Consider the following 22,922-nt stretch of genomic DNA (forward strand, 5'->3'; position numbering starts at 1 on the left):
GGGGGGGGGGGGGGGGGGGGGGGACGTCCATAAAGAGACAGCCAGGGCCGACCGTTCAGGGTTTAAGACCCTTACTTCTGTGTGGAATGAAGCTGGTATTTGAAAAAAAGAGAAAAAAAAAAAAAACCCCAAACCTCAGAAAAAGCGCCATTAATTATCACGATTGCCCGCCACCCGTGACCTCCAGCTCGGTCACCAAGCGCCCAGGCGGAGACCCTGCGGCGGCCTGGTGGGTGTCACAGGCGCCCACAGGAGCGCTGCCTCCAACCGGGCGCTCAAGAGAAAGGAGCAGGGAACTCACCCCAGGCCCCGCACCAGCCTGGCAAACTCTAGAAGGCACGTGTCCGCGGGGAGACGAAGCTGGCCTTCCGCCAGGGCCAGCTGGCAGTCCTCAAACGTGTAGTCAGTCACGGAGACGCCCAGGGCCCTGCGAGAGAGGAGGGCACTGCCATCGGCCGCCCCCTCGGGGCAGCGGAGCAAGTGCTCTGGACGCTGAGGGGGGCGGAAGGCACGTTCAGGGAGTCCCCGGGTGGCCTAGTGGTTAGGATTTGGCGCTTTCACTGCAGCGGCCCGGGTTCCATCCCTGGTCGGGGAACAGCCCTACATGCCTCGAGGTGCGGCCAAAATAGAAACAAACAAAATAAATAAATAAAACAAAGACCCTATTCAGCACTAAACATAAAGGCCGAAGAGCTGACCCCAAATCTCAATTACGTGGAACCTGGGGCTGCCCCAGCTTCGTGGTTAGCCCCGTATCGCTGTGGTTTCCGCCCACTAGGGAACTGGCGCGCATCTAGCGCCTTAAAGAGGACGACACCGCCGCAGTGGCGCTCAGTTCAGCTCAAGCCATCTTTGCAGGCAGCAGGGGCCGCTGCTATCTGTGCTGGCGCCACCCTGAAGTCAGAGGGAGAGTCAGAACCCGGTCATTCCACAGAGCGGCGTCAGATTTCAAGAAAAATAGCCTTCTCCTGACTATTATGGAAAGCGCATTCACGGTAGGACATTTACCACATATGGAAAACTGTCCCCCAAGCCCGCCTCCGTAACGGAAAGGGCGTTTACTCATTTCGATGGGACAGTCGGCCCTCCGGATCCGCGGTTCCACATCCAAGGACACAGAGGGCAGCTGCACTAGACCGTCTCACATAAGGGACTCGAGCATCCTTGGATTTTGGTCTCCGAGGGTCCTGGAACCAGTCCCTGGCGGGTACTGGGGCACAGCTATAGTTCCTTGTTGCCATGGCAATGCTGGGTGCACTCAGGTAATAAGGAAACAGCGACTTTGAAGGCTTCTTTCCGAGGCTGCTAAATTCCCCTCAAGAGCACTTAGGCCTGGTCGCGTGGGGACAGACGCCAGAGCTGCCCCAGGAGCTCCCGGGCTATCCACAGGAAGGGGGACGAGGCTGGCTCAGGGGCCGCCTGCAAAGCTTGTCGGGACCCCGGCCCTTCCCAGTGCAGCCCCGGTGTGACTAAAGACCAGGGAGGTGACGGCCCACACCCGTGGTTCTGGCTGTGAGGCAACGGAGACCCGATGGGTTTCTGCCCTTTTCCACTGAACATGACGCATCTCTGTTAACACAGATAATATGACGCCATAAAAGTTTCTTTAGGATACATATTAAAAATATTTAATAGTTAATTTGTCTGAACATGAACTAAAAAAAAAAAAAAAAAAAAAATTACACCCAACCTGTCAGGCCTGCGACTCTGTGGATATTATTTTCTTATCTGGAGGTGGATCGATCAAGGGTGTCACTCACTGCCCTGACTTCCCAAAAGCTGGGAGCTGAGAATCTCCCGCATCCCGGCAGCTCTGGGTCCGCGTGTGGGACTGGGAGAAGGGGGGCCTGAGGGGAGCGGGCACGCTTTGCTGGACTCCACTCCCAGCGCCTAACACCCTGAGGGCGCCTGGGCAGACTGAACGGCTGGCTGAGTTTAATTCACGTGTGCTGAGGTCAAACGCGTGATTTCGCTCAGTGTGTCTCACAGAATGCACTAAAGCGGGGACGACGCATCCGTAGCGAGGAGATGGACTTTCCCTTGGAACCTAAGTCGCACCAGGGCAGCTGTGCGCACCTCCCCACAGGCGACGCCGTCCGAGCACCCCTCCAGGCGCTGCAGTGGCCGAACTCGCAGGCAGCCCCTGCCCGGGAGATGAGAGGAGGGGAGGGACAGGCTGGGGTTGCGAGGAGGGGTGAAGGCACCTGGGGTCTGGGCTGAGGCTGCCAGGGCCTGAAACTAGCGGGAACTGCAGGGAAATAGGAGGGAGAATATTCCTAGCTACACACACGCTGTTGTACGAGCACCGTAAGATTAGGTGCACAAATACCACACTTACAGCTCGGCGGGACGGAGTAAGAACCTTAGTAACGCTGTCTGGGTAGATGGCAAGCGTCGAGGACGCGCCGACCCAGGCCAGTGCTCTCGCCTGCGGCCCTGCTGCCTGTCGCCAAGGGACGCGCACGGACGCAGCCCCCATGGGGACTGCTGGCTGACGGGGACGTTTGCGGTGTGCAGAATTTAGTGGCAATGAACCATCTTCCAAATGCTGAACAAGCAGAAACGTCCTCCAACAGAATCGGGAGACAAAGCGCGCAGCCAAGCACACTCTGGCCGATGCTCAGCCTAGGCTGGCCGCAACTGCCTCCCCGATGCCGCTGACTGGTTTTACAGCAAGGCCACGACACTGGCGGCCGAGGGCACTGAGTCACGAACGCTCAGGGAGGCCAAGGGCACCGGGGCTTCCCGCAGACCCCGCCACCCCGCCGCGGAAGGGACGCTCACTCACTCTGCCATCACGTGCCGCACGTTGCTGGCGTACAGAGTGGGGTCCTCCTTCTCCTCCTCTGAGGGGGCGTACACGGGGAGGAACTGGGCACACAGAGACGCCGGTTACCTGCGTGAGCACAAGACGCTGCCCCCCCCCACCCCCCCCGCCGCCACGAGGACAACCTCCTCCCGGACGAATCAAGATCTGTCGGAGCGCCCTCCGCGCGGAGCGTCTTTGGGGCTGTCGCTGCTCCCCGTGCCCGCGCCCGCGTGCACAGACACACACGTGTGCCAACCCACAACCCACCTCTCCTCACCAGGAGTACCACTCCTCTGACACAGAAGCCAGGAAGTCGTGCTTATGAGCTCACACAGGGGCTTAGTCTTTAGAAGGAAAAGAATCGCACGTGCGCTTCCACGTCTGAAGTCTCAGTTTTGGGTTGTGGGTAACGCGACAAGTTATTTCCACATGAAAGACTATTATTAGCTTTTTGACAGCTACTGCATTTGGAGAATATAATAAACTGGCCCAGGAACGTGTGTCTCTGCGTGTTTTAAATAAGTAGGTCTCACACCCTGTGTCAACCCCCCCACTGTAGAAAAGGAAAAAGACCATCACTGAGCCCTCTTCTTTAGTACGGATGTTCAAGAATACAGGAACATCCCCCAATCCTATCAATTCTCATCATATAACTCTAGTCTTTCACTTACTGCCACCTTTTAAAAAACTTTGTAAGTTGCAACGGTTCCTCATATTAGCACTGAGGTCTCGTAGGAGTGACACGAAGAAAGAATTTAGAGTGATTTCACAAAGCCATACAGTTTCTTTCCAACTCTTAACATTAGAAACCAGTCTGAAATAGAGCATCTTCCTTGGAGTCTCACCCCGCCGCTGCCTCTTGGCCACCAGCAAACGAGCCACATAAAATATCCTGGGTGGCGGGCCAGCCACCTCGGACTCGGGCCATGGCCCTTTCAGCCCAGTCCTTTATAATTAAGTGGCTTATGTTCTACTGAAGTGAAAAACCTGGCTGAAAGCCGGGCTCATTTGTAAATTCAGTATTTCTCTGCAGTATTTATCAGAAGGTAGCAAATGAAATGCCTTAAGTTGTGTAAGACTCATCTCTCATTTTCAGGTGTAGGAGTAGCAAGTTAATTCCCCTTTTAAGAAAATAAACTCTATTCCTCATCCACTCAATTAAATTTACAGGCTGCATGAATGCGACCATATTTATTTGAGTCGAGAGGACAGGTATCGTGACTTTGGAAATGGGCTGAATACTGGGAGGCAGTCTACCTGGTCTGACCAAGTATTAAACAGGATAACTGTACGGTAAGTTCAGCAGTACGCTATCAGCAGTGTTAGTACTGGGTAAAAATATAAGCCAAAAGAATCATTAACTGCAGGTATGCCAATCTTATATGCCCTTCAGCTATGCTAGCCATAATAAAAGAATGACGGGCTTAGCTTCCTGTTGATTTTTAAAATCCTATCTGAATGGATAAAAAGTCATGCAAGAGACACAAAGTTGATGTAAAACCCCGGGAAGCACCTTTTAAGGAGTCATGAGAAATGGAAAAAGTTCAAAGCAAGACAGATGACATATAACTTTGTACAGACACCAACATGACATTGTATAATATTATATCTACAGAGACCCCTATATATCATTGTATCCATATAACATTATAGGTATAGAAACATCAAAATAACATTGTGTAACACTGTATCTATAGAGACCACAATATAACATTATAACAATACAGACAATATAACATTGTATAACATCGCATCTGTATAAACTCCCAGCAACATCGTGTAACACTGTATCTATACAAACCTCAATTTCCACTTGATTGTGAAACTGACACAACGTGAGCCACAGGATTTTCAACCTTAAAAAGGAACGGATTTACAGCACTGGTTACAAGCTTCTCAATTCCTTTTAGTTAAACTACTTCTAGCTCTGGAGCAAAGTCTCCAGACCCCGCTCCCCTGCAGAGGGCACCACCGAGCAGGCAATGCTCCTTCAGGAGGGGCTGCTGAGCCTTCCTCAGCCTAAATCTGAACCTTAAACACACCACTGAGTGACAGGGCTACTTTGATTAAACAGAAGCCTCCACTGAGCTTATTAAACACACGCACACCGCCTGGCTGTGCCCTGGAAGCCGCCGTGCCCTGTTTGTCCTCCAGCTCAGGAAGTCTCGTCTACCGGACCCCGTCCCCTCCTGGCTGTCCCAGGCCCCACATCATGCCACCCCCGTGCCCGGCCTCAGCTCTCCGTCCACCCCCCACTTCCACCTCATCACTGCCAGCCCCAAGCCCAGGCCACCGGGCCCCTGAAGGATGCCCTTCCCAGACATTCCCCAGCTTCCGCCCACCCGGCCTCCAGCCTCCGCAACGCCACCCCCGCCACTCGGACGCGCCAGGGGCCTCGGAGGTCTCTGCGTGGGCTCCGCCCCGAACGCCAGCCCCCATGCCGGCGCCTGGAGCCCCGTACGCCCCCAGCAGCCGCGCGGGAGGAGGCCCCACGCTCCCCTCCTCTCCGGGGCCGACCATGGGCAGCTGGCCGCCGAGCTGACAGACGCAGGCAGGAAGAGAAGCTCTCGGTTACCTTCCCGCCAGGGCCGAGGACAATTAACTTCAGTCCCGGAATCCGGGAGCGTGAAGAAGGCCAGCCTCGTGCGGCTAGCCTCCCTGGGCCGAACCGAACTGCTGTCCAGCAGCAGTGGCCCTGCGCTCCGTTTCTGCCTTTGCTAAAGTAAGCAGCACGGCGGTCACTGGAGCGGGCCTGCTTTCCTGGGAGGACAGGCCAAACAAGACAGGGCGGGGTCTGACTTACGCTCCGGGGCCTTGCCACGTCCAGGTGATGGTGTCCTGGGGGCAGGAAAGGAGCGATGAGTCAGGAAGGAAGCCCCGTGTGTGTGCCGCGCCCCTCCTCCTCGCCCACGGGCATGCCCGCCTCGCCCTGGCCACCTGGGACCCCAGAGGCGCTGTCTTCCCTACCAGCCATGTCCCCTCTGGGGCAGGGGAGAAGGGGGAGCCCACCACCGCAGGTCCCCCCAGACTCGCCCACCTCTCCTCCCACGGCCCCGGGGTCACCCATCCCAGCGTCCGCCCAAGACCCCGTCCTGGCCCCCTTCTGCCTCCTCCTTCTCTGGGCGCCCGGGGCAACTTCAGTCCGCGCCCCGGACCTGCTCTGTGCTCTGCAGGACCCGCCCTGCCCATCACCACCACCTAGCCAGGTGATGCTGTTGGCAGCCTCGTTCCAGCTCCACACCCACTTGAGCCCCCAGGGTCCTCGCCTGGACTCTTGGTCAGAGACGCACCCCCTACGGTCAGCCCCGGGCGGGGGCAGGGAGCGTGGAACAAAGCCACAGGGCCGCATCTCCCCCACCCCGTGCCTGCCCGGGCTCCCACGGGGACATTTCAGATGCTCTCCATCCTCAGCCACCTAGGTGAGGACCGTGGGTGACACACGTCCTGCTTCTACCCTGACACCGGTCACCCACCAGGGCTTCCTTCCCTCGCAGGCCTGACACCCACCCGCGCCCTCATGGCTCCTGGAAACCCACCTGCCACGGGGCGTCCCACATGCAGCCCCCAGCCCAGCCCCCTCCATGCAGGTCTGTGCTCAAACCTTACGCAGCCAAAGAGCACGTGACACAGGCCATGAGTGCAAGGCAGAGGTCACAGCTCCCCGACAACCGAGCTGAACGTTCCCAGAAGAACCCAGTGCCGTGCTTCAAACAGGCTGACGGAACAAACTTAAAAAGGGGAATATCTAGAATCCTACACACTGGTGATGGATTCTCATTCTCAGAAACTGGCTAGCGAACGCACCTCTTCAGAGCTGTAAGAACAGCTGTGTCTGCCGGCCCGTGTGGCGGCCACTTCTGACTGGCACTCACTCACTGGGCCCGTCCACACCCATGGGCACAGGGTCAGTGCACTGACCTTGGACCCCAGGGCCCTGGCCCGGAAGAGGGCGGGCTGAAAGCCCCTGGTGCCCACCGATGTCACATGGGGGTTACAGACAGGGCGGCCCCGGAGGAGCGCCCACAGGTGCCAGAACCTCGTCCAGGCCCCCCACCCTGCGAGCTGAGCTGGGGTCCGTCAAGATCACCCTTCTGCACCTGACAGAGGGACCATGGAGGCACTTAACCGCTTTCCCTCCTGCTCGCCAGCCTTTGGGAATTAAATGTTCTCAGTTTTAAAATGTCCCAGAGTGCGAACGGGGAGGCAAGAGCCGCTGAGGACACGGGGGTCTCACAGCTACCTGTCACGCTCGAGGAAGGGCCAGGGCTTTGTGATCCATGAAAGCGGGACTTCGTGAGCTAGTGCTGGGGAATGTTCCAGAATGTCAGGGTAGATGGAGACAATGTCCTGAGATACTGGGCAATTCTCAGGCCCAGGAAATTCACTGGACCTTCGTGCCAGGTAAACACACTCACCAGTTTGTTTGGGTACCGCAAAACCACCGGCTGGACAGGAACTCCTGGGATAAACGCACCTGCAGAGGGAGAAAGGGACACCTCTCATCTCCGTGTCGGCAGGTCCCCTGCACACACGTCCCGTGTGGGTCTCAGAACAAAGTGGGCTTCTCTGCCAGGCCTTCCCGGTCAGCAGTCATTCAGTGCTGGGCAGGTTTCCTCGACATCTGTGCCAGCCGTGGACGCTCAGAGAAAACCCCAGGGTCACAGGAGACAGGCACAAGAGCATCTCCGGGCTGAGGCACTCTGGTGGGAGTGAGGGTCTCCCCCACCTTCTCAAGGCAAAAAAGAAATAATTAAGAAAACTACTTACCAGGCTTGAAGGTAATTAGGCAGGTCCTGTTGGTACAAGTGCCTTCTGGGAAAATCATTATCTTGAAATGAAAAAAAAATCAGCATCAAAGGGACCGTTCAGAGTTCACAGGGGCCAATTTCACAACCTATTTCCTCTAGTCCTGATGTGATTTAGGTACTTTAATTATATTCAGTTGACAAAGGTAAGAGGCATATAGAAGCCTTCATTAATTTCCCTTCTAACTGCTGATTTGACTAAAATCTGGAAGCCACGCAGGTACACAAACAGCAAGTGTCGTCTTGGGCGGTGGGATATGTGAACAGGTGGCCTCAGTGCCCACCTGCAGCTGCTGTGCAGACGGGACCCCAGCGCCTGGAGCAGGCAGCCTCGAGCACAGAGCAGGACAGAGGCGCGGGGATGGAGAGCCCGCGGCTGAGTACGGGGCCTGGGCGGGGGCGGTGGGGGGAGAGGCCGGGGCCCGGCCAGCGACGCAAACACCCACGGCATCAGCAGCGAAGTAACGCCTTCCTCACCAGGACCTCCAGCAACGTCACGTAAGCTAACTGTCCCCCGCGTGGCGGAAAATATAGCCCGTGAGGTTGCTGCCCATCCTGGGCCCTGGAGAAAGATCACCGCCAAGGGGCACTGAGTCAGCATGGGACCGACCCCAGCGCGCCTGAGGGTCAGGCAGCTGAGCTGAATGGTGGTGGTGGGGGGGGGTCAACCTATTCTTGTGCGGACGGCAGCTGGAGACCCTGGAAGCACAGCCCCCAAAGGGCTGCCCGTCCTCGGGCATGGGTGCCACAAGCAAGGCCTTCAATGTCTTCTGAGCAGCCAGAACCCAGAGAGTCCTGTGGGATTTCCAGCTTCTCAAGGTCGGCTCAAGCGAAAAGAAAAACTATACATATACGGCGTAGGTCAAAGGCACCCACAACTAACACTGGCCGAGGCCCCCGCCCCCCCGGCCCGGGGCAGCCTTCCCAATTCCCCGAGGGAACCAGACACACGCCAGACAAGCCCGGAACTTTTCGAAGCAATGGGATACGCCTCGCGGCCGAACGCGGTATTCAGACGTGAGACCACGCTGACCCCAGGGTCAGGGCAGCCGGCTCTTTCCGACACAGAACTTAAAAGACGATTCGGGAACTTGAGATGCGTGTGAGAATTGCTTTCCCCTATTTCTTTTATTTTTAAAACGCCAGAACCCAAACTACCTGATATTCGGCACGTTCTTGGATTTGCGCTCATCGAAAATAAAACGAAACACAAGGAACCCAGCCTCCAGGGAAAGCAAGCTCTGGCCCTCGTGTTCCTCTTTCCCCTCCAATCCCTAAGGTCACCCCTTTTGGAGCAACTGCTGAGAACGCACGCAGCGCTGCACACCTGCGGCCACTTCCCACTGGACCGCGCCCGTCGCTTGATCACCTCCACGGTCTTCCTGCGAGAATCCTGGTCCATCCGGGACACGAACACCGGCCGGATGTACTTTATCAGAGCTGAAAGAGAGGGGGGCGGTGCTCACGTCAGCGCCCGGTGAGAGGTGAGCCCCCCAGAGGTGCCCCGAGGGCTGTGCCGCGGGGCAGGCAGCGCGGACCATGAGGGATCGGGGCGGGGGGCGGGGGGGCGCCGAAGCCTCAGTGGACTTAGAGGATGGCCAGAAGCCCTGCAACCTGCGGGGCCCACAGTAACAGCTCCAAGCGTCCACAGATGACAAATCAGGAGAAAGACACGGATGGGGCTGACCCCATGGGGAGCGGAGAGCCTCTGGTCACCCGTGTCACCGGTGAGGGGCTGGGGGGGGAAGTGGGGAGGCCCCAGAGCCAGAAGGGCCTGGGGCACGTGGCTCGGACCCCGCCAGCCTTGCTGAGGGCCGAACCGTGTCCCTCAGAGAGACAGGCTGACGTCCTAGCCCAGGGGGCTGTGACTGACTTCGTCTGGAAACAGGGTCTCTGCAGATGCAGTCAAGTTCAGATGAGGTCACACTGCGCCGGGGTGGGCCCTGATCGGTGACTGGTGTCCCCGTAAGGAGGGGAGAGGGAGAGAGCGCCACGTGATGGCAGGGGCAAGGACGGGGTGACGCGGCCACGGCCGGGGGAGGCCCGGGAGAGCCGGGACCACTGGAGACTGGAGGGCGGCCTGGGGTGGACTCTCCCTTGGGACCAACCTGCCGACACCGTGATTTTGGACTTCTGGCCCCCGGAACAGTGGGAGAATATACATTTCTGTAGCTCTGAGCTCTGTGGTCTGTGGTGCTTTGTCACGGCTGCCCCAGGACACTCACACAGACGCCGTTCCAGCACCACGCACACGGCCCCCAGCAAGTGCGCGAGGTCAGGCCTCCCTGACCGAAGCTGACGGCGACACCCACAGCACGCTGGTCGTCTCGAACGAGACGTAAAGGGGGGAAGATACTTCTCAGAAAACTCTGAACTGAGGGCAGGCAGAGGCCGTGGCAGTCGGTCACCCTCCTGGGCCGGTGAGGCCACGTCCCCACCTGCTCTGCCCCAGGGCCACACCTCACTGGGCCCAAGATGAGCTCTGAGCTTCTTTTCTGAGCGTTTCTGTTACTTGTAAAGAGTAGTATTTCATGACTTTTTCTTCTTGGATGTCTTCCAAAAAGCAAAGAAAAAACATTTTAAAAACGAATAAAATTCTATCTAGTTGGGTCCATGGCACTCATAAAATCTAAGTGGATCTCGGTGAGAGTTTTTCCTGTGTCTTGAAACATTTTGCTTCTCCACCAAGTTGGAACTCTTTTATCTTTCCTCACCGATTACTCCCGATGCTGCTAAAAAATGACCATGAGAAGGAAAGGGAGGTTTGGCGGAATCACCCAGAAGGACGGGGCGCAGAGAAACAGGCGAGCCCGCGACTGTCTTGCCTGACACGGCGCCGCTTCCAGGGGGCGAGGGGGAAGGAGGCCTGCGCGCCTGGCAGGGGGGTGGGTTTTACGGGTCAGAGCTACTCTGTCTACACGGCAAAGAGAAGAAAGCAGATGAGGAGGCTTTTCCCAATTCCTGGACGGGCCCGAGGCCCAAGGCGGGGAACCCGGAGGGCTCTCTGGACTCAGGACGGCAGGGGTCCCCGACTGCGCGTGTCCGTGGGGACCCCACCCGAGTCCCACCCGAGAACGGCACGCTTCTGAGGACAGGAGGGAAATGCAGTCTCTGTCCCGCGAGCCTCGAGGCCGGACAGCAAGGGCCCGAAGGCTGCTTCGCTGAAAGGCCGCGGGCGGCTCTGTGGTCGAGACATTTGAAGCGGTGGGTAAATGCACGGGAGAGGCAGGAAGGAGTTTCCCCTGGAGCCTCCGGAGGGAGCGGGGCCCTGGGGCACCTTGATGGCAGGCTTCTGGCCCCGGAGCTGGGAGAGGACGGGTTCCTGCGATGTTAAGGCCTCGGCTTTGGCGACGGGTTACGAGGTCTCAGGACGCTCATACACCTGGGTTTATGGTACAGACACTAACCCGATGGGACAGTTACTGAGTTGTCCCCAACTTCGAGAGCTTCTGTGTGATGAGGGTAACGTGTTCCTGTTAGAACTTCAAGGAGCCCTTCAACACCTTAGAGCCAAGGGCACTTGCGTGTTAATAAAAAAATGCAAATCACAACACTATCACAGAAGAAATCACAACAAGGAAAACAGAGATGCAAAGCCCGGTGCCTGTTTCATGTGGGTATGACCTGGGTGCACGTGGCTGTGCTGTCACCGTGACCTGGACTGGCCAGCACCGGGGGTTCCCCTCCCAGCCGCACGGGGGCGCTCACTCACTTCCCCATATCGGGATGTCCCTGCTCTCTGCCTTCATCACGATGGAGGACATCGTCATGGTGACGGGGATGGCATCGAAGTAGGAGGAGTGTGGTGCCAGGGTGAGGATGGCGGCCTCGGCGGGCAGCGCCTGCCGCCCCTTCACGGCCACGTGGTGGAAGCCGCCGGCAAACCACATGGTACGCATGATGGCCTTGAGCAGCACGTCCACGACCCTGCAACAGAAGCGCAGCTGTCAGACCCAGGCCCGGCGGGGGACGCGGCCCCATTGCCCACACCCCATCAGGGACTGCGCCGAGCCCAGGGGACCTGCCGCCACTGGAGGGAAGGCAAAGCGGCTGTGCCTTCTTGCCTCCGACTGTGCACGTGAGCAGCGGAGCAGCCGTCGCATCCACTCGCTCAAGAAAACGGAAGCCGCGTCTCAGCCACGTGACAGGGCAGCAGATTGTGGGGAGGGAGGCCCACGGGACAAAACTAGAGACACAGACACGTCGGGTGATCTAGCAGCACCCTAAGGAGATCCGTTTTAAATGCAAAGAAATCATCAGCACCCAAACTGCACGCTGAAACGTGGAGAGGCGGCGGAGCTGAGGTCAGGAGCAGAGACTGCTGGGTAAGCCTCACCCTCGCCTCCCACAGGTGGCCTCAGGCTCCGGCATGCAGCTGTTACCCCCCGGAAACCAGCCTTTCCTGGATGAAATTAGATGGACGATAAATTTGGAAAACAGAGTAAAAATCAGGCTACATTAACTGAATTTGCTTCTTATTTATTCTTTTTTAAACATATGAGAACTTAAGCATCTAAATCTGCACATTCCCTTTCATAGGAATCTCCGATACTACAAACCAGATCACTGTTCATGTCACTGAAACCACGGTGAGCGATGGCCCGGCGGGCAAGTGACTACGGGCCACGCACCTGAGTCCTTGGGAGAAGGGCCATCTTCAGAAGGACCCATGTCTCGCTGTGCTGCTGTGCTACGCGGGTGATCAAATTGGATAAAAATCACTGCAGAGAAGCACAAGAGCCTAAATCCTTATTGGACTGATTTCCCAAGGGGCCTAACAACCCTCTCAAGAGAATTCCCAAGATGAGCCGCGACAGATCTGAGCAGGTCTCTGAAGCTGCACCGCGCCTGCAAGGAGCCGCCTGGAAACGACCTCCTCGGACCACGGGCGGGTCCTGCACAGTCACCCACGCAACGCGGGGGCCACGCTGGGCGCTGCGTCTAGAGCTAGGTGACTACAAAGCACGCACTTCCAAGTCGCTTGTTCTACTGCACATTTTTAAACGCACTTCTCTGCACGCAAGTTATTTTTCACGATAAAGTCATTTACAAAAATAAAAGCCAATGGATGTCAACTGATGCACAAGGAGAAAGGAACGAGACTGTGGGGGAGGCTGTCCAGCTGTCTAGCGCAGCCAGTCCCAGGAAGGCAGGTCCAGGAGGAGAGCTGGTGAAAAGGGGGGTCAAATCTCCGCCCCTCCATCGGAGACACACCCACCACTTCTCGGGTCCAACGGTCAAACAGTGACAGTGATGTACTGGCACAGGAAAAACCAAATCTGATAATTCTCTAAGGTCTTGGAGGAATTCTGTTCCCAAGCTGCCTGTGGGGAAGAGATGTCTATGGGTGTGGGTACCGGCCTCAGAGCAGAGCCCTGGCCACTGCCCAGTGCAGGGCCAGCACCACGGTCCCCAAGGCAAGGGCACCAGTGACACCGGAGATGCCAGAGCTTCTCCAGGGGAAGAGAATCGGGAGACAGATCGACTTGCTCAGGGCAGGACCTGCACCCCAACTCCATCTGTCGTTCATCACACAGGTGGACACCTCAGACTTGGACGTGTGGGCAGAACCAGCTACATGATGGATAAGAGGAGTATGACGCTGAGGAGACCCGAGGGCAGGCATCAGAAGAGACGTGTGAAAATCCACACGCGTCAGGACATCACGGTGCCAGAAGAGCAGGATGCTCTGAAGAGGTCCAGAGGGCAAGAAAAAGAAAATATTCTTGGAAATCAAAAGTCTCATGCAGAAATACCAGGTCCCTAAAAAGGCTCAAAAACGTGGAGAAGGGGACCTCCCAGAACATGCAGGAAAAAGAAAAGGACGGAACGATAAGATATAAAGAAAATAGTTTCTCAGAGTTGAAGAAAGACCCAGATCTTCAGCACCATCTCAAGGTGCTGAGCAGAATGAATTTTATGAAAAAGACTCATATTATTTCCTTTGAGAATTTTTCAAATTTCCAACGACCAAGAGAAGACTTTAAAACCCCCCAGAGAGGAACAAACGGGTTTCCAGCATCAAAGCTGCAGGTGTCAGCAGCGCATCTCCAAAGCTCTGGGGACACATGACGTGAAACCTGCAATTCTATACCCAGTCAAACTACCCACCAACACAGAGGAGAGAATAAAGACGTTTCCAGACACAAGATGTGAACGAGTTCCTCCTGCACATCCTCCTTCTGAGAACCCAATACTCCAGAAAATCTTGGAACAAAAAACAAAGACAAAGGAAACAGGCCCAGGAAATGGAGATCATGCCTGAGAGTGCAGCAGAAGAGAAACACACGCCACGCAGGGGTCAGGGCCCCGGACCCTCTGGGAGGAGAATGAACCCCAGGCAGCGGCCGCAGGACTTTGGGGGTGGAGAATTTTGCCGCTACACTCAGGGCTCGTTATTCTCTTGGTTAACAGGAAAAATAAAGTCGGAAATTCTGTAAAATGGAAAAAACAATACAAGAGGTAAAGTTCAGACTTTACTCCACAAAGCAGGCCGATGTGCAGGTGACTCTGAGAAACCGTGTGAGAGAGAAGCCCGCGGTAACGCTGACCGCCACCTTCGCCCACCCCGGGGCCCCGCGTGTGCAGATGCGCGGGCCGCCCGGTGCCCCTCGGGGCTGGGGTCCGACCCCGACAGGCCCAGAGCTCATGGCTCCTTCCCCAGGGTGACAGAGGCAGCGGCAGAAAAGCCACACACACGTGCGGAGGGCACCTGCGTGGGGCTGGGAGGAGGGGCTGCGGGCCTGCCCTCGGCCACCCCCTCTTCCCCACCACCTTGCTGTAACCACCAGCTCGCGTCACTCCAACAACAGTGAGAAACGCCACCAGCATACGCATGGCGACTCAGAGTCGTCATGGAGATGACCCAAGGATGGACGTACCCACCCGGGGCGCTCAGGTAAGTGCATCCTCTGCGATGGACCGACTCACGTCACCCCACATTCCTATGCCGAAGCCCTGACCCCCAACACGACTGCATCTGGAGCTAAGGTCCAGTGAGGTCCCGGGGTGGGACTCTGATCCCGGGGACCGGTGTCCTTACAGGAGAGGAAGAGGTCTCGCCTGCGAGGACGCGGCGTCTGCAGGTGGACGGAGGTCCCGCCACGAGCCATGGCTGCCGACCCTGACCCCCCACTTCAGCCTCTAAAACCGTGAGAAACGAATCCTGCTGTCTGAGCCCTGCCGTGGGAGCCGGTTGTGACGGCTGAGCTGACCCTCCTGAACCCTGAGTCGGCCAAGGGCCAGGGCCTGCAGGACTGGCCAGCAGTGTCCCCTGCCCTGCCTGGTTGGGATCTGTAAGAAGATAAGTCCTATAGTTTTCACAACACTCTGTGTTTTGAAACACAGCGTCTTATGCGAAATTCTGTTGTTCCTCCTTTCACTGAATGCCCAAGGTGTTATTTTAGGAAGGTCTGACTGACACTAACTCACGTTCGGCAAACACCCTCCCTGATCAAACAAAAATCTGCTCAAAACCGCACAGCTGTGCCTGGCGTGAACCAACCCACCGCCGCAGCTGATGACGGGATGTCCTCTACTCTGAGTCCTGTTATTTTAAACTTGTTTCCTCCTAACTCCCCGCGCCCCAAACTCAGGATCTTCTGTCACTGTGTTTCCTTTGAGGAGCTCGGGGCCGGGTGTTTGTTCTTGTTTCCATGGAGCCCGGGGCCGCGCACCGAGCTCCCGACAAACACTGCTGTGTGGAGACCCCGAGGGCTGCAGGGGGTGGGAGTTCAATGTGGGCGGCATGTGCAGCTGGGGTACATGCCAGTACACATATAAACACACACATATGCGCGCACACTCTTATGCACACGCTCACACGTACACAAACACACACGCATATACATACACACATATACACACAGACACGCCCATATACACATATACTCAGAACTACGCTCAGTCTCTGCGTACCTGAGCACCCAGAGCTCCCGTGAACCTTAACCCCACATCTCCCCACGCGGGGCACATCAGGTGTGCACGTCACACACACACACGCACGCGCACGCGCACACGCACACGCACACACACACACACACACGGTGCGTCTGTGAAGCGAGCGGGCTGTCGGAACTAAAGTTTGCTGTGGCCCATTTATCACCCGATGAGACCGAGTACATTACTGCAGACGAGAAAAGCTACAGGGAGTCAAAACAGGGAAATGGAAACAGCCCAGAGTCACCTGTTTTGAAAAGACAGACGCCCAGGTTGTGCGAGGTTTCCTCCTTCGTGGGAGGGGACAGCAGGGAGGGAGGGGAGCCCAGCGCCAGAGCAGAGCCGGCGGAACAGGGAATTAAGGCACTTTTCATCAAATCATTCGGAATTTGTAAAGAACTACAAAATCTCTGCTTTCTAGCTATGGGTTCTCAACCAAGTGAAAACTGAAATTCTGATTCCTGTTTGGTCTGGATTTTTTTTGCTTGAGTATATATTTGATACCAAGTTCATATTTTACAGTTAAAACATTAAAAAACAACCCCAAAACCTCAAGGTAAAGCATGATTTCCAAAGAGATTAGAAAACCCAGCTCTCTATTCACTCATTCACTCTTTCATTCAGTCATTCACTGACCCATTCATTCATTCATTTGGGAGAGACTTTCCTGTCCCTCAGGCCAGGCTCCGAGCTGGGGACACACCCACGGAGACAGCCACGTCTACCTTCTGGCTTCTAGGGACGGGGAGAGGCCATGGTTCACTCGAAGCTGGGGATGGTCTGAGGGCGTGAACTATTACCACGAGGAGGGTGAGGGGTCCCCAGCCGCCACGCTCACGAAAGGCTCAGCAAACCCTTGAACCTTAACTGGCCGTCTCCGCCCTGCATGTAACTGCTGTCCTGACCACGGCACGTGGGCAGCGCGGAACCAAGGTCCAGGATGGGCGCCAGTTTCCACAGCCTCTCAGGGCATCAACATTCCAGCAGCTCAGACACTGGGAGAGAAAGGAGGGGCCTGAGCTGGTCCATAAACCTTGCGGGCCGGGCAGCAGGGACTTTAGGCTTTGTGGGCCTGTGGCCTTGGCCACAACGACCTCTGCCCTCCAGGACAGCAGCCCTGGACGGTGTACAAATGAACGGGCAGGGCTGCGTCCCAGTAAAACCTCATTCACAAAAACAGGCTGCAGCCGGGTCTGGCCTGTGGGCCCTTTGGCCGACCACCGCCCCTGCGCTAAACTAAGAACACTTCTGTTCTGAATAAACCGTCCAAGGACCCTTCGGATTGATCGGAGATGCAGACACAGGAGGGGGCCAGCAACTTGGCTTCATGACCGGGACGGTATCTTCTAACACGCTGGAAATACTCGCCCAAGTCCTTCCCTTAGCTCACCGTTATCCTTCACTAGAAACGGCATGTAGTGTGAGTTAAAGAACAGTTTTAGGTATTTAAATACACCAGAAAGTGCTGTGATTTCATGTCCTCGTGTGAGGCCCCTGTTGGATCCTCACCTAAGATGGATTCACACGTCCATCTACACGAAGCAGAGACCACACCAGCGGCAGCAGGCTGACAGGCGGCCTCGAGGGCAGGGGACAGGGGGGCGCGGGATCCCTGTGCTCAGGACACGACACGGCGGCCACGCGGCTCGCGGAGCCCTGGAAGGAGCCTCCGAGCAGGACGCCGGCAGGGGAGCGCGGCCCTGCGACACCCCCCAGGGCCCCCCCAGACGTGCACTCACCTCCGCCACAAGGCCAGGGGTTGCTCTGGTTCCTGCTCAGCGGATCCCAGCGAGGCCACAAGCGCCAGGGGCCAGGCAAGCAGCATCATGACGGCGGCAGCCAGCAGCCGGATGGGGAACAGCGTCAGCGTCATGATGGCGACCTGGGGGGACAGGGCGCGGTCACTCGGGGGACTGTCCCCTGGGGTCCTGGCGCCGGGCCTGCCCCGCCCCCGGCACCAGCCTCCCGCGGACGCTGCGGCCCCGTCCCTTCCCAGTCCCTCCCACAGCCGCCGAGGGGACGCCTGGGGTCGGGGCGCTCTCCTGGCCGGCGGCGCTCCGCCCACGCCCAGCACCCCCAGCAGGCAGCCCCGGCCCCGAGCCCCCCTCCTCAGCGCCCCCAGCAGCCCCTGCACACAGGACGCTTTCACGGGGCCACAGGCACAGAGCTGGCAGGACCGCGCTCGGACCACAAGGAAGATGGGGACCCGGGGACTCTCCAACCCCAGGAAGTCAGAGACGGGATGGGGGCCCAGCAGGGAGGGAGGGGGGCAGGCAGAGCCGCGGGGCTGGTCCGGTGGACGGGGGGAAAGCAGGCTAGGGCTCCATGGGGAGGGGAGGCCCTGCACGTGAGGCGGGACACACGGGTTCAGTAGGGGCCAGTCAGGGAGGAGCCCCGGCGGACGGGCAGCTGTGACCGAGGCACCAGCACTGCTACATAGAGAGCGACGCTCTGGTTCCGCACTGGGGGTGGGGGACGCTCAGGGGCAGCGTGTTTCGTGGTGAACTTGATCCCGGGCGGTCGATTAGACACTAGGGGAGCGGAGGGAGGCCAAGACAAAACGCACGGAGCCTCACAAGCGACAGATGCAGCGTTAGATCATTTGCAAGAAAATACACTTGAAATACGCAGGGTTGGTGCACGGGAGACACAAAAGACGGGAAGAGACCCGGGCCCGTGGTACCGTGACCGAGCTGCCGCCCCCGTCTCGGCCTCCTGCAGGCCTGCGTGCTGACCATTCCCCGATTCCCCGGGGTCTCCGTCAGGGCCGGCGCCGCCCGACAGGAATACAACGCAGGTCACGTGTGTCTTTTACATTTTCTAGCAGCCACGTTTAAAAACACAAAGGTGACGACGAAATTAATTCAACACGCAGTTTATTTAACCCAACACGCCTAAAATACCATCTTTTCCGCACGTGCGTAGTACGAAGCGTGGACGAGCCAGTTCACGCTCTCCTCATCACGCCCAGGGAATCCGGTGTGTCCCGGGCTCACAGCACATCTCATTCACGCGCTCCACATTCTAGGTGCCCTACAGCCACACGTGGCCTGGGCCGCCCACGGCCGGTGTGGGTCCAGATCTCCACGTGCTGTGACGACGGTGACTTTGAACGGCCCCTCCCCCCGCCTTCAGGGGCTGGGGTCCCCTGGCTGAACCTCTGGTCTCAGCACAAGGTGGAACAGGGCCGGTGACCCCGGATCTGTCGTGGCCGCCGCTGGTGACAATGCTTCCCGTTAGATGGTGGGGGGGGGTGTCTGCTCCAGGAGGTCAGACGGAGCAGGAACGTGCTGGCGGGAACGTGCCACCCACCCCGGGTGTTCTAAGCGCCTTGCTCTGGGGTCCGCGCGAACGGGGTGAATGTCACCACAAGTCTGCCCTGCGGGATAATTACGTGCTCGTCTGTCACCCTGTCCACGTGGCCCACGGCAGCCACGGCTTCTCTGGTGTCACAACCCCGGTTCCAGCGCTGGGAAGCCACCTCTCGAGGCCTCGCCAGGTGTGTTTGCCAACACGCGTCCGGAAGGCGAGCCTGGTCACGTCCCCCGCGCCGCCGTCCTCGGGTCCTGCGGTCACCACGCCAGACACCAGCCCACCTCGTAGGAGGAATTCCTACGGAGCTTCCTGATGGCTGTTCCAATGCTTTTCATTGTTTGTCTACATCTCCTATTTTCTGGAGCTATTTCCGTGTCTCTGTCAGGGAGGAAATCCCTGGGCGTCCGCAGCAGGCTTCTCCTCCCACCCGATTCCCCATCGTGCATTTTCAGGACAATCGTGCGAAGCCGCTGCCCTGAAGTTACGTCACCCCGCCCTGATCTACGGCGTCGTTGTTCGTATCGCCTGTGCTTCTGAGGCTCTTCAGCCTGTGCGATAGACAGTCCCCCCTTCACTAATCTGCTTACAGAACCGCCTGTGCGTTTGTTCCTTATCTCTGCTGTGACCTATTCAGTCACATTAATTTTGTATCTTACAGGGGCCTCTCTCTTCTACTCTGAGTGCACCCTAATGTTCTTTCTAACTTCTTGAGGGAAGAGCCTGGAGCATATTTTCAGAAATACCTTATTTCCCCCAAATTCACATGGAGAAGGCAGCTGTCTCTAAGGACTTTAATTCAATCCCACAAGTTTTAAAATGTAGCCTTTCCTTCATTTCAAAACATATCCTTTTCCATCCTCGCTGTTGTAACTTTGTTGCAGAGGGAGGGCGGAGACGCCCCGCCTCCTCGCTGGCAGGGCCCCGCCCCTCGGTCTGTCTGTCACCTTGACGGCCCAGAGCTCCGGCTCCAGGGGCTGTGCTGGGCTGTGCTGGGAGCCCCGCGTACCCGCTCATCCTATGACCCGTGGGCTCCTCCAGGCTGCGGGGCAGCTGAGTCACTGGATAGTTTGCGGTGTGTCGCCATAAATGGACCCTAAAGCCGGTGCCTGTGCCATAGACAGAATGAACAGGCAGCAAAGCGCCGGATAGGAGCTCCGGGGCCAGCACGCTCAGAGCATCATGGGTCGCAGACACACCCCGACTGTGCAGCCACATTCCACGGCCAGGACGGCTGCTACTGCAGGTAACAGAAGAGAGCGACAGATCTCAGGGTTCCAGAAAGAGCACCCGGTTTCCCCGTGCCTCTGAGAACCGAGGCTGAACAGGGGCTTCTGAGGCCCCGGGGCGTCCGCACACCCCAGTCTGTCCGGACCGACTGGGTGATGACGAGGCCCGAAGGCGTGACCCTGGAGTCGGGGCAAGTGCCACCGTTCAACTTGCAGGTTGAGCCGATGACGTCCCGCTAGCTGGCTCACCGGCCACTCCCCGTGGACAAGGCACGTGACCACATTTGCCTCTCAGAGGGTGCATCTCTGTGCCCGCTCCGTGTGCTTCGGGGAGCCGGTCCTGGTGTCTGAGTTTTGCAGCCAGCGGGGAAAGGACGTGTGAGTGACCACACAGCCTCGACCCTCAGCAAACAGGCAGGCCTCCCGCAGACGAGACGCGCGGGTGCCGACGGAACGCAGCCTGAGCCACGGACCCGCCCCGGCTCTGCCGGGCCGGGGTGGGGGGCGGGGTGGGCAGGACGCACGCGGGGGCCGTGGAAATTGCTTGGAGGAGGCGGGTCCCTTCGGGAGCCCACGGCGGGCAGGGGGGACCGGTTTCCTGAGATGCTGCCCACAGCTTCGGCCCTGGGCCATCATCAGGGGCCCATCACCCTCAAAAGTGCCAGGTCAGCTGTATGGTCACCCTTCTTGAGGGCCACACGGGGGCCTGTAACACAGCCCTCGAGCGTGAGGCGCGATGAGCGCCCAGCTGAGCTGCTTCGGTTGAGCCATTAGAAGTTGTCTACGAGAAACCGTCCCATGGAAAAGGGGTTTAACGGGCACAGACGCAGACACGCGCGTCCTCTGCACATCCGTGTCTTCGGGCAGCCAGCTTAACCCAGATCTGAAGGCGCGCCGCCCACTCTCTCCCCGCACACTTCACCACGAGCCCCCAGCAGAGTGGGTCCGGGTGGTGATCCATCCAGGCCCAGGGCACCGTTTCCTGCCCGAAGGACCCAGGGCCCCAAGCAGATGGAGGACTGGAGCACAGACAGGAAGAGTCCACGCGTGATGGGAGCCTCACGTCCACGCACACGCACGCCCTCACCCACACACGTCTACTTATACACGCTCACACACGCGCCCCAGCCTCCCTGGCTGCCTCTGGACGACCCTACGAAACCATCTCCCGATCGTGACACTGGCCTAGGTGCAACGTCAAGCTTCGCGCTGCCAGTCCCGTGAGAGCGTCCCTCGGGACAGCCAAGGGGTGGAGGGGGCGTGTCCGCGGAGGCGTCCAGAACCCACCATCCAGGCACGTGTGCGTGACAGAGGGTCCTGCCCAGAGGCAGACCAGCAGGTGGGCGGGGCGGGGCGTGGGGGGGCCACACAACAGCCCGACAGGAATGGGATCTCTCTAGTTCTGGATCAAGCCACGAGCTTCCAGAAGACACGGACGACCAGCACACAGTCGGCAAAAGGAAGACCAGGAGACGCAGATGCACCAAATACACTGTAGGAAAAAAATCGAGACGACAAGCTGGAAGGGGACCCTCCGATCAGAGTGTGTGCCGGGGGCGGGGGTGTGGGGGGAGGGGGTGTGGGCCGGCGCAGTTGTAGCCAAGAACCCCCCCGCCGCCCCGAGCCGCTGGTGCCTTCGGGTGACAACGGCCTGCACAGCGGCTGCCGGCCGTCTTTGTCCTTGAGATGCAGATACCCACGGGATTGTTACTGGTGAAATGATGAAGTCTGGGCTCTGCTTCCAAATCACTGGTGGGAGAAGAGGGGGTGTCAGTGGGCCCAGAGGGGCTGTAAGGGGGGTATTGCTGAGGTGGGGAGAGGGGGCGGCTCATTACGTTTTCTCTGCTTTGGTGTTAGGGGCTGAACTGTGTCCCCCAAATTCGTGTATCGGAGTCCTAACCCCCAGCACCTCAAAATGTGACTGTCTCTGGAGGTCCGTCCTTTAAAGAAGTGATTAAGGTACATGAGGTCACTAAGGTGGGCCCTAATCCCCTTATGAGGACCGGGGTCCTCATAAGAAGAGGAGATCAGGACACAGACATGCATAGGGGGAGGACCACGTGAGGACACGGAGAAGACGGCCGTCTACATGTCAGGGAGAGAGGCCTCAGGAGGAGCCAGCCCCGTGACACCGGATCTCGGCTTCCAGCCTTGAGAACGGGGAGGAGTAAATTCCTGTTGTTAAACCGGCCCCTCTGTGGTGCTTTGTTACCGCCGCCCTAAGCAAAAACGTTCGCTGTATTTTTGACACTTCCTATGATAAGAACTGTGAAAGTGACAATTCTCGTTTTGGATGTAAAACAGTCTCCAGTTCACACTGAACTCGTCGAATCCACGGGTCCAGAACGCTCCAGGTGCAGCACCTGAGGTTCCAATGCCCGGCTCAGACCAGCCCGGCAATCACTCCTCCTCCCTGCCAAGGCCACCAAGGCCGCTGGCATCACGCACATGCAAGTTGGTCCAAGTGCCTTACGTTTCACAACCAACGAGGAAACACAATGCGCTACTTAAGAGACAAGATCTCTAGAGAGACCCGGGCCCTCGCCCAGGGAGGACAGGCCCCAGGGCGCTGCGACGCCTGTGCCCTCGAGCACACGCCTGCTGAGGGACCCCAGTCAGCCGTGCGAGACCCTGACACGACACGTGCGGCCAGGACAGCACTAGGGAATCGGTGCCAGCAGCTTGGAGAACACAGCAGCCGCGTTACAGGCAGAGCAGACATTCCAGATGCAGGGTGCCAGCACATGAGGACCATCAGCGTGTTGACCGGCAGGCACAGGAAGACTCTCCCGAAGGCGCCTTCCAATGCCAGTGCTTTCGGCACGGGAA

General features: G+C 58.0%; 1 protein-coding gene across 3 annotated transcripts in view; it reads right to left on the reverse strand.

The window, feature by feature from the left end:
- The window catches only part of LPCAT1 (lysophosphatidylcholine acyltransferase 1), a 41,080-nt gene that overhangs the window by 6,490 nt on the left and 11,668 nt on the right, over window positions 1–22,922 (reverse strand). For 2 of the 3 annotated variants that reach the window (XM_055086503.1, XM_024123965.3), the window contains exons 2-10: window positions 17,292–17,434; window positions 11,327–11,541; window positions 8,942–9,054; window positions 7,577–7,637; window positions 7,225–7,283; window positions 5,613–5,647; window positions 4,611–4,665; window positions 2,789–2,871; window positions 302–427 (exon numbers count right to left, since the gene is read on the reverse strand). In XM_055086503.1, the coding sequence (XP_054942478.1) occupies window positions 302–427; window positions 2,789–2,871; window positions 4,611–4,665; window positions 5,613–5,647; window positions 7,225–7,283; window positions 7,577–7,637; window positions 8,942–9,054; window positions 11,327–11,541; window positions 17,292–17,434 (890 nt within the window). The remainder of the gene's footprint in view (window positions 1–301; window positions 428–2,788; window positions 2,872–4,610; window positions 4,666–5,612; window positions 5,648–7,224; window positions 7,284–7,576; window positions 7,638–8,941; window positions 9,055–11,326; window positions 11,542–17,291; window positions 17,435–22,922) is intronic. The other variant, XM_028492788.2, reaches the window with a different exon arrangement.

This window comes from Physeter macrocephalus, chromosome 8 (assembly GCF_002837175.3).
Source record: "Physeter macrocephalus isolate SW-GA chromosome 8, ASM283717v5, whole genome shotgun sequence".
NCBI classification, from domain to species: Eukaryota; Metazoa; Chordata; class Mammalia; order Artiodactyla; family Physeteridae; genus Physeter; species Physeter macrocephalus.